The sequence below is a fragment of the Corylus avellana genome, chromosome ca3 (genome assembly GCF_901000735.1).
Source record: "Corylus avellana chromosome ca3, CavTom2PMs-1.0".
Lineage (NCBI taxonomy): Eukaryota > Viridiplantae > Streptophyta > Magnoliopsida > Fagales > Betulaceae > Corylus > Corylus avellana.
Genome location: NC_081543.1, coordinates 36,214,280 through 36,225,037, shown reverse-complemented (window position 1 = coordinate 36,225,037; position 10,758 = coordinate 36,214,280). Strand labels below are relative to the sequence as shown.

General features: G+C 38.2%; 1 protein-coding gene across 1 annotated transcript; it reads right to left on the bottom strand.

The window, feature by feature from the left end:
* Positions 1-6,460: 6,460 nt before the first annotated feature.
* LOC132174530 (G-type lectin S-receptor-like serine/threonine-protein kinase At4g27290) lies at positions 6,461-9,850 on the bottom strand. The gene is made up of 7 exons (XM_059586169.1): positions 8,572-9,850; positions 8,151-8,285; positions 7,814-7,995; positions 7,535-7,745; positions 7,186-7,423; positions 6,941-7,091; positions 6,461-6,748 (listed from the first exon to the last, which is right to left on the bottom strand). Exons 1-7 carry the CDS (start codon positions 9,848-9,850, stop codon positions 6,461-6,463), a joined length of 2,484 nt encoding a protein of 827 aa, XP_059442152.1.
* Between the last annotated feature and the right edge of the window lie 908 nt (positions 9,851-10,758).

The following is a 10,758-nucleotide window of genomic DNA, read 5'->3' as shown; positions in this document are numbered from 1 at the left end:
TCATGATATGCCGCTTTTATGCATGTCTAAGGCGGTGGGCACGAAGATTGGTTAATCTATGGGGGACCTGGAGGATGTGGATTTGGTAGGGGATGGTAAAGGCTGGGGACGTTATCTACGAATACGGGTGCGTATTGATCTATCCAAACCTCTCGAACGTTGGAGAGTTTTGCACTTGGGTGACCAATCCTATTGGGTAACTCTCAAGTATGAAAAACGCCCTATGTTTTGCTTCTTCTGTGGGAGGGTGGTTCATGGAAGATTGGAATGTCCTGAACGGCAAGATTCAAGGGTGAATGCGGCGGAGGACAAGAAACAGTGGGGCACATGGTTGAGGGCGGAGGTACGCAGACAACGCTCTCAGAGTGACAAAGGAGGGAGGTCTAGACGCACCAATACGGCGGAGGGGCAAGACTCTGATGACGGCGGTGGTGATGAGCAGCAGTTTGATCATGGAAGTTCTCCTTCTACCGGAAACCTTAGGATTACTCACCAAACACGTGGTGGTGAGGGTGGAGCTATTTTTGGATATTCCGGATCTTGTGGAGGAGATCATGTACCACTTGCGATTTTGAAGGATAGGAGGAAACTGCCCACTAAGGAAGATACGGCTACACGTAAGGGTAAGGAAGGTTTAATTCAAATTCCTACAATAGTCCACGTCCCAGTTGAAACAGGTTTGAAGGCCACGTGTGAAAATATTCTTGTAATCCAGTGCACAGTTTGTAGCAGTGTGGCTCCCACATCCGCACATGCAGTGCAGGAGCATCCTATAATGGAGGATGCAGCTATGGCTCACGTGTCGCCTTTAGTGAACCGATTATGGCCTATTTGCATGCAGAGAATTCCATAGTATGTGTTGACGTGATGGAATCAGATTGTGGGAATATAGCTGAGGCGTCACGGAAAGGGTTGGGCAGTGTGCGAACTTGGAAGAAGCATACTCGGGTAAGGTTTCAGGAGAAGGTAGGGTTTTGGGTTCCTCCATTGTGCATAAACGGAAGGCAGTAGGAGGGATGGCTGATAAGCAGAGGGTGAATAGAGGTAAGAAAAGTAGGAAGACAAAGGTTGATTCTCACCAGATTGTATCCACACAGGCGGAGGCTGTTGAACAGCCCCACCTAGAGTTATGAATCTACTAAGCTGGAACGCCAGGGAATTGGGAGCCTCCAAACAGTTCGTGACCTTTGCCTCTTGGTAAAGGATTCTCATCATTTTGTTTCTTATGGAGACAAAGTGTAAGAAGACTAAGCTGGAGTTTCTTCGGGTAAAGCTAGGTTACGTGGGTGTTTTTGTGGTAGACCCGGTGGGGCGTAGCAGTGGTCTTGCACTTTTTTGGTGGGATGATGTTGAGTCGGAAATACAAAACTTTTCAAGAAGACATTAATTCAATTCAATAGTTAAGCAGGCAGGCAGTGATAGTCCTCGGAAACTTACGAGCTTCTATGGGCATTCGGATTGGACGAAGAGATATGAATCGAGGAATAGGGGATTTCATGGCTGGTTATAATCCGGATCCAAGGCTGGTTATAGGGGATTTCAATGAGATTGTGTCACAAGAAGAGAAATTTGGGGCAGTTTTGACAAGGGAGGGGCAAATGGAAGCTTTCCGGGAGGCCTTTGAACATTGTTCATTGTGCGACTTAGGCTACAGAGGGTCATGGTTTACTTGGACCAACTGTAGAGAGGGGGACAATTTTACAAAAGAACGTCTTGATCGTGCTGTGGCGAATCATGGATGGTGCGAAGGGCATCAATTGGCGGAGGTATGGGTTCTTACAGCGAGACCATAAACCTATATGTTTGCGTTTGGGCGAGGGAGAGGAGGGGTCCACAGTATACTCTAAAAAGTCAATACTAAAGGCAGAGCATTAGCCGTCAGGAGTTTAGTAAAGACCGTGGGTGTTTGGGTGCCTAGTGCATGGCGTAGGTCTTAGCCCTCGTGCTCATGACTCAATGATCTTGTGGAATTAGTATTCTTTGTTGGGTCTTGCCTGAGGCATGGCCTTCACCTAGGTGCGCAGGACGGGTTAGGATAAAGTCTTTACTCTTTAGTGTCCCAGGTCTGGCAATGTCAACGAGAATGTCTAGCGGCGCTTTATATTGATAGCCGATAAAGCTTTATGTTTCAATTGTTTCTTTTAGAAATGGGGGTTTACCATAGCTAAGTGACGTGGAGTTTACTTCAATCAATTGTTATAAGGTATTATTATCACCAAGGATTCAACCAAAAAAATAAACAAAAAGGCAAAATCCAGTTGACCCAAAGAATAAAAATGACTCAACATATATTCCAAAATGTGTACTTTACTTGGATCAAGTGTAATATTTTAGGAGTTACCAGCCTCTTCCCACCCCTGAGTTGATTCCTTGATACTAATAAATAAGCTAGCAAAGCCCATTAACACCAACTAAGCCTAAAAAAAACCCATACAACCCGATCCATTCTCGATATTTTTTAGCCAACTCTTTGGAGGTGGTTCAGCTCGAAAGTTTGGCCCATCAAAAGTGATATACAGAAGAAAAAAGCCATTTTCGACGGATATAAGGATTCCCTACAATTTCAAAAAAAAGTACAAATTTTCAAATGATGTGAATTTTGGTATTTTTGCATTGAACAACATAAAAAATGTAAAAAAGCTTACTATAAAGTTACGTCGTAAAAAAGCTTTGTGTCAAAAACTATCTTTTAGTTTACTGAAGAATAATCGTATCTTCATAAGCGTTAAAAAGTCTTTTAGAAATAAATTTTTTTTTAGCTGCCTCGGTAAAATTCTTTTCAATATAGAAAAAGATTTGATTACTATAAAATGATCCATTAAGATCTTGATCCGTGCTCCATATATATAGTTCTGACTTGTTGTCTATATATATAGCCTGGCTCACCCCAGTTGGTTTGGCACCGTTTCTTTTAGAAAAAAACTAACTCTGTTTCCTTGATAACCCTTTTCTCTCGAAGTGAAAAAATGTCAAACCAAAGGCAAACATCTCCGTTGCAAGAAGAAGAAGAAGAAGAAGATCAGCAACAAGAAGAAGAAGATAAGAAGCTCCAAGAACCCTCTCAAGAACCAACAGGAGGAGTAGATGAAAGAAAGGTAGCCACTCTAACACCTTCTGCTCAGAAAACTTCCATCGCAAGAAAAGGCCCCGTCCATAAACGATGTGCTACGAACTCATGCCCATTGGAACAAGTTACTCGAGCGGTTTTTGTGAGCTTGGGTCTTCCCATTCCTGAAGTAGAGGAAGAAGGAGAACAACATATACTACTTTGTCAGGGTCTTTCCATTTTAGTTCAGAACCTCCAACAACCACCGAGAGGAGGAGGATATGAAAGAAAGGTAGCCAGTCTACCACCTTCTGCTCAGAAAACTTCCATCGCAAGAAACGACCCCGTCCGGAAACCATATGTTGCTAATTATGCTATGAGCGCAGACCAATGGAAGCAAGTTACTCGCGCGGTTGATGACGAAGAAGAATCCAATTCCAGAAAGGCCTCTAATTTGAAGGCCAAGAGTCTGCAGGCTTCAAACAAGTTTGATTCTCCCCGCCAGCCTTTGGGAAATCCAGCTGAACGTCCATTCGAAAACTCTGCTAAAGATGGCGTCTCTCAGGGGAAGGAGAAGAAGATAAATTAAGGATAAGGTTCATGGTGAAGGTGAAGGTGAAGAAGCTAGGTGAAGAGAATCCAAGAGACGATTCTGCTTCAATCTAGCTAAGATAAATGTAGGGTTTGATAATAGAATCGTTTTTTTCTTGGTTTCCTTTTTTGCCTCTTCATTTGTTTCTGGATTAATTTTCAACTTTTTGGTCCATTGAGATTTACACAGTATTAATTGTGTTCATCAAGATAGATTCTACCTGCACTGAAACAATTTCCGTGGTTATAGCAGAACTGGAAAGCAAGGATGCTGCTTGTGTGATCAATCTTTTGTCAAAATCAGACCGAAAATCTACATTCAAAAACAGGAACCGGGTACCCAGTTACCCAGTTATATAATAACCGGCTGGTTCTGGTTGGTACCCAGTTATTTAGACCGGATAACCTCTTTTTTTTTTTTGTAAAATTCATTTTGGGCTTATTTGAGATATTGGGTTTAATTTTTGTTCTTAATTTAACAATTTTTTACCCATTTTTTAAAAAACACAATTAGCATTTTTGTCCCAAAAAAAAAAAACCCTAAAAAATTCCAAAAAATCTTAGAAAAATCATTGTTTTTGGCTTTTTGGGCCTAACAAAATAAAAATCCAATGTTTAAAAATGTCCTAAAACTTCATTGTTTAAAAATGCCCTTCAATCCAATGTTTACAAATGCCATAAAAATTCAATGTTTAAAAATGCCCTAAAAAAATTAAAAATAAAAATAAAAATAAAATATTATTTTATATATATACTCGGTTACCCAATTATAACCTGGTGCCAAAAACGAGAATCGGAACCGATAAGGTTCCTTCATTCTCGTACAAACTAATCTTCAAATCCCGCTCATTTGGAATGTCATGCTGATGTACGTGAAGAGTATATCATTACTCATTTTCGACGACCACTAAGGTTCTTTACTTCATTATTATTATTATTTTTTAAATAAGAAAAAGTCTACATAATCCTCTCAAACTACCACTCAATGAACAATGTTCCCTGAAACTTTTAATTGCGACAATGTCCACCCTCAAACTACCAAAAATTGTCAATGTTCCCCTTAATAATGAAAATACCCTTAAAAAAAATCTAAAATTTTTTTTTTAAAAAAAAAAAAGGAGTGAAAATTCAAAAAAAAAAAAAAATGTTTTTGTTAAAAAATTAATTAATTCTTTTTTTTTTTAATTTAATGGGGTATTTTAGTTATTTGATAAATATTTAAGGGAGAACATTGTTACATTGGGAGAGACATTGTCCATTTGGTAGTAGTTTAATAGGGGTATGTGAACTTTACCATAAAAAATATATATTTCTTTCCTGATTTTAAGAATAAATTAATTGGTTTTGTTATTATGTTAAAATAGGGTTTTACTTCTCTCCAAGAAGTAGTTCAATCAGATCGGGATCATGCCTCATAAAGCTGAGATCACTAATATAAATCCTCCCTCCTCTTCTTGTTTTAACATGTCAAACAAAAAAAATTACGGTTTTACTTACTATTTTCTAATATTTTTTTCTTTCTATTGGTGTCCTTATTTTAGGATCCATTTAATAAATTTCATTAAGTAGGCGTCAACTAAGAACAAACATATATACCCTTTGAACATGTTAATTGTTAAAGAGTATTATATTCAAACAAGAGAAATCAGACTAGAAATCACAAAGTTTAATAAATTTCATAGACATAAATCTCTCTGTTTTATGTCTATCTCTCTGTTTCTGTTGTAATCATTGACTATAACACAAGAAACGGGAGATACCCATTTTCTCATTTCGATAGTTTTGATGATTTCATCGAGAATTGGCTTCAAGTGGATGTTCCTAAACATCGATTAATTGATGTAGTGAGGAAGCTGAGGAAGAAATACTTAACCAATATGGTAAGGAAGGGTGCGACTGTGGATTTTGCAGATCCTCGCGATCAAATAGCATTCAATTTGGCGCATAAGATATGGGGTACTGCTCAAAGTAGAGAAGAAGATTGGAAGCCTCTGAAATTTGAGGGATAATTGGAGCAGGTCATCATCATTATCTAAATTTACGTAGATGTTTAATTAAATAGTGTTCAGAATTTCTTTCTTATTTTCTTGCACCGATGGTAAATGCTTTTGGAAATTCAGTAATTACTGTATTTTATTTTGGGGTCTTCTAAATTAATGTAGATGGTGTTATTCTTCCAAATCAAAATGCTCTGCAACTTTACGAAATTTCTTTATATTGAATAATAAGTTTTTTGGGAAGAAAATTCTCTTTTACCGCCTCAGTTCTCTACTTTGTTTTTGAGGATAAATATAAAATTGTTTGTTTCACATCAACACTAATGGCAAGGGATGGTTGGCTACCCCTTTAACCAAATGAGTGGTGGCCGAACAAGTACCTCATCGCCATTTGGGGTGGTTTAACCATTCCCTCTGGCCACATCTTTTATTGCTATTACCAATAAAAGACAACAACAAAAATTTTAGGTAATTAACTTTGAGTACAGCTACTGAGTTTTTGAATTGAATACTAGTAAGAAAATTTAGAAGATACTACATCAGTTGGTAAAACAAGGCCAAGAGGTTTTTTGGCATATGCTTAATCAAAACTTACAGTTTCAACCTTTTAACTGCATTATACAAGGAATTGATGTCAAATTATTCAAAGAAGAACGTACACTTTGAAACGTATGATATAGTCCTGTGAGTAAAACCAATCCCCTATATATATATGAATAAACAACATGAATAAAGTAGGAGCAGCCTTGCACTAAGCCAAAACCAATATCACATAAATTCATTAAAAGAAAAATAATTCAGTTTTTTGCTCTCGTTTTGATGTTATTTACCGTGCTTCCAACAATGTAATGGAGATTCCATTTGCTGAACAAGTTGTATGCGGATTTACTTCAATTGAATTAGTAAAGAAACCCGGCTGCCTTGGTTTAGGCAATAAATAATCACTGCTCAACATTTGAACCACAGACGACATGTTTGGTCTATCCTCCGGTTTTTCTTGCACACATAATAGACCCACATGAATGTGTCGTAATACATTAGATAGACAACTTAAGTCACCTACCAATTCATCAATCAGCTCCATTGGCCTCTCTTCAATCCATAATTTCCATGCCTTAAAGAAATGAAAGTCAAATTTTGTGGGTCAGACAACATGCCTTCAAATTGGCCAATAGTTATTAAAAGAGCAAAATAACAAGGGCATCATGTGACCCTTTGTATTGTCAGTAATGGCAGTGTAAGTAAGAGGTTTTCTTCACATAACAAATAAAAAAAATTAGTAGGATTTGTCACTCTTTATGCTTACATGTCCAAGAAGATTAAGGTTGTTGTCTGGATGACAGAATTTCCTATTCTTCTTCCCACTCATTGTCTCTATTACTAAAACTCCGAAGCTAAATACATCAGATTTTATTGAGTATCGTCCATACACCGCATACTCGGGAGACATATAACCACTGGAAAAAAAAAAAAAAAAAAAAAAAAAAAAAAAAAAAGGGGGGGTTAAAAACAGCTAAACTTAACCTATAAAAGAAGTTAGGGCATACTTACAATGTTCCAATAATCCTTTTGGTCTTGGAATCAATTTGATCTCCCCCGAATGATTTAGCCAAGCCAAAGTCTGAAATTTTTGGATTCATATTGGTATCTAAAAGGATATTGCTAGCTTTGAGATCTCTATGGACAATTCTTAGTCTAGAGTCTTCATGAAGATAGAGAAGCCCTCTAGCAACACCATGAATAATGTTGATGCGCTTCTGCCAATCTAGTAATTTACTCTTTGTTTGATCTGCCCAAATTCACATTCATGTTAGTATATACCTTGCTGAATTCTCAACAAACAATTCCAATAATGAAAGAGGATAAGAATAAACATGATGTTCTGGATTAAGTCTCAAACCAAAAATAAAGGTGTCCAAGCTTTTGTTAGGCATGTATTCATAGATTAACATGTTCTCATTGGCTTGAATGCAACAACCGAGAATTTTCACAAGATTACGGTGTTGAAGTTTGGCAATCAAAATAACTTCATTTTTCAACTCGTTCAGTCCTTGTCCAGAATTCTTTGAAAGCCTCTTCACAGCTATATCTTTCCCCCCTTGCAATGTACCCTGAAAATCAAAGAATCAGTATTTTGGAACATTAAAAATATAGCTCAACTAGTGATGTAGTTATCTACCTTGTACACAGGTCCAAAGCCACCTTCTCCTAACATGTTGTGTTTAGAAAAATTTTCTGTGGCATTAGCTATTACAGCCAGATCAAATATCGTTAACTCCATATCTTCCTTCCCACCTTCATTATCATAATTCTTCCTCTCACTTCTTTTTGCCATTCCTGAAATAGCGCGCATGGGGCATCATGAAAAAATATTGGATAATTCTTTTATCAAAAGCAAATTACTTACTCCCCAATATGTTCTCAGTGAAAAAAACCTACTTATTCAAATTTCTTAGCTATAAATCAACCACCACGAAAAATCAATTATTTTCGAAGTCTATTTCTTGTAAATCTACCTTGGTTTTTGAGTTTCTTCTTCCATATGTATGAGAACAGTGCAAGTACTGTCATTCCCACGACTAGAAATGTTGAACTGACTATAATTGCTACTAGTTTCTTCTTGCTGAAGTACCTCTTTTTCTCGAGATGATCTGAAAAAGAAGAAAACAGAGTCAAGTGATTGAGACCAACACCACCATAACCAACACTTCTTAGCTAGTTTTCATGGCTAAGAAGCAAGCCTTGAAAGATATGCCTTGCAACCTCAGAAAACATGCAAGAAAAAGTCTGAACAATTGAACAAACATAGAATAAGCCTAATTTCGCCAATTGAAAATTAACTAACAGGTATTGTTGTCCATATGTCATCATATTTAAAATAAAACAAAACAAGAAATTCAACAAAATCCAAAGAAAAAAATAGAAGTGAAATCATACCCAGTTCTGAAATAGCCATCCTTATATAGAGCTCTTGCCCACCCTCAGCGAATTCTATAATATCAACAAGGCTACCAAACCAAAGCACGCAGCCGCTTCCTCCCCCTCTCACATCTAAACTTGAATATGCTGTGCAGGAGCAATTTTTCAAACACATTCCTTCGCATTCCTGGAGGCTCATGCTCTTGTTATACCAGGAAGAAGATGTGTCGGGCAATTTCACCCCTGTGCGCTTCAGGAATCCATCTCCGTCATTGCATTCCAAAGGAGTCCTTCGAATACACCCATCATGCCAATCTGCTGAATCCCAATGTTTTGGAGACTTGGGTAAGAATCCTTCCAAGCATGCACATATAGGAGACTTATTGATGTTGCAGGTAGCATATCCACCGCATAAGCCATAATTTTCGCACTCATCTGCCTGCGATGTAAAGAAAAGCTCCCAACTCTGTGTTCGATCCACCCAATTGAATCGCTGCGCAACGCCTGATGGGTTTACAACATATCTTGAGAAAACAGAAGTGTTTATGAGTTTGTACTCGTAATAGACCTCCTTCTTATTCAACACGAATTCATACGCAAACACAGGATTCGGTCTTATACCATGACCCGACCCATGACCCGTAAAACTAAGGCCATTCCACGGCCCTGCTCTAGCCTGTCTTGAATCTCCATTCATAAGAACCAGTTGCGGAAGCCCGCGAGGATCTATCAGGACCGAAAAGTCACCTGGAGCAGGATCATCCGTGCTCTTCCAAGATGATAAAAACCTATCAAGACCAATTCCCAAGTTCCATCCAAGCTTCATTTCCGGTAGGAGAGTGTCACAAGGATAATCGAAATTCTGCCACAAATAGTCATCTGGGTCGTCATCATTCCTATCCCTCACAACAAGATTACCGGTGTCCAAGAGCTCCGCAACTGGATTTTCTGCAGTTCTTGATGCATTCGTTGACCAAACAACACCATTGGTGCTATTAAGAAGCACAAGAATTCCGCCATCACTGACTTTTAAAACTCCCGAGTGATCGTTAAGGGGAGCGTTTCTGTTGGCTACCCATACAACTGTCTCCGAAGAAATTGTGTACCATATTCCCAGATATCGGCTTATGGAATTGCCTGGGCTGAAGAATCCCAATTGAAATGATCGGCCGGCTGAAACTAAAGTGTCACCGTCTCTGATTGATTGAGTTGGAGCAAGAGTGTCTTGTGTAATGGAGGTTCTTAAGAGGAAGGAGAAAAAGAAAGAGAAGACAAAAAGATGGGTAATGGCTTCCATTGATTCTCTTACGAAAAGAAGTGAAGATTTAAGACAGAGACATCGACAGAGTGCATTATTTCTTCGGACTCTGCCCTTCAATCTATTTTGATTTTCTAATCCATAAAGCTTCATGGGTTTAACAATGGGAAGCCAATATAATCAAAATCAATTGCTTTCTTGAGGAATGGTTAATCTGTAGCGTAAATTGTTGGCAACTCAGCAGTCTGTGAAATTTGATCAAGGGATAAAGAAAATAATTTGTGTCAAATCAAAGTGATCATCGTAGATTTTGCTTTGATCCGATCACTTACTCCTTTGTTTTTATGCAATAATTAACACTAGTTTAATCACCTTATTTGCAAACGAGCCCTATGTGATGTGACTTGAAAGCCCAAGATTGAAAAAACTAACTGAATTTTGACCCTTTCAAAATGCATGTATACAAAAATTTCCTTTAGAAAAATCATTTAAAATCTCTGGCCAGTAGGAGATTGGGAGAGCCTATGATGTTTAAATTAGTATATTTTTTATAAAGAAAATCAAATGAAAAGGTGAGAGCAAATGTGAGTACGTTGAAATGTATGCCGCCGCTTTAAATAAGAGGCTCATTGGAGATGATTATTGGAATGCTTGCCACGTGGTGGACCGGTTATTGTTTGCTTATTGCCATGTTGTGACTTGGTCAAGTGGGCTTATAGTCATTATATCCACATCAGTAGCCTTTCATTTCTATGGCCGACTTGTCCAACTGTTATGGCGTTGAGAATTTGATTTTTACTTGCTATCGGGGGTTGCCTCTGGCCTTCAATATTGAAGGCAAAGCGTTAGCCTTCAGGAGCTTAGTCAAGATCGTAGGTGTTAGGGTGCCTAGTGCATGAAGCAGGTCTTAGCCCCCATGCTCATGGCTCGATGATCTTGTGGAATTA

Coding starts and splice junctions, on each gene's coding strand:
- LOC132174530 (XM_059586169.1), bottom strand. CDS start 9,850: ATGGAAGCCATTACCCATCTTTTTGTCTTCTCTTTCTTTTTCTCCTTC. Junction 7,996..8,150: donor GAAGAAACTCAAAAACCAAG/GTAGATTTACAA, acceptor ATATTTTTTCAT/GATGCCCCATGCGCGCTATT. Junction 7,746..7,813: donor GCTTTGGACCTGTGTACAAG/GTAGATAACTAC, acceptor TTTGATTTTCAG/GGTACATTGCAAGGGGGGAA.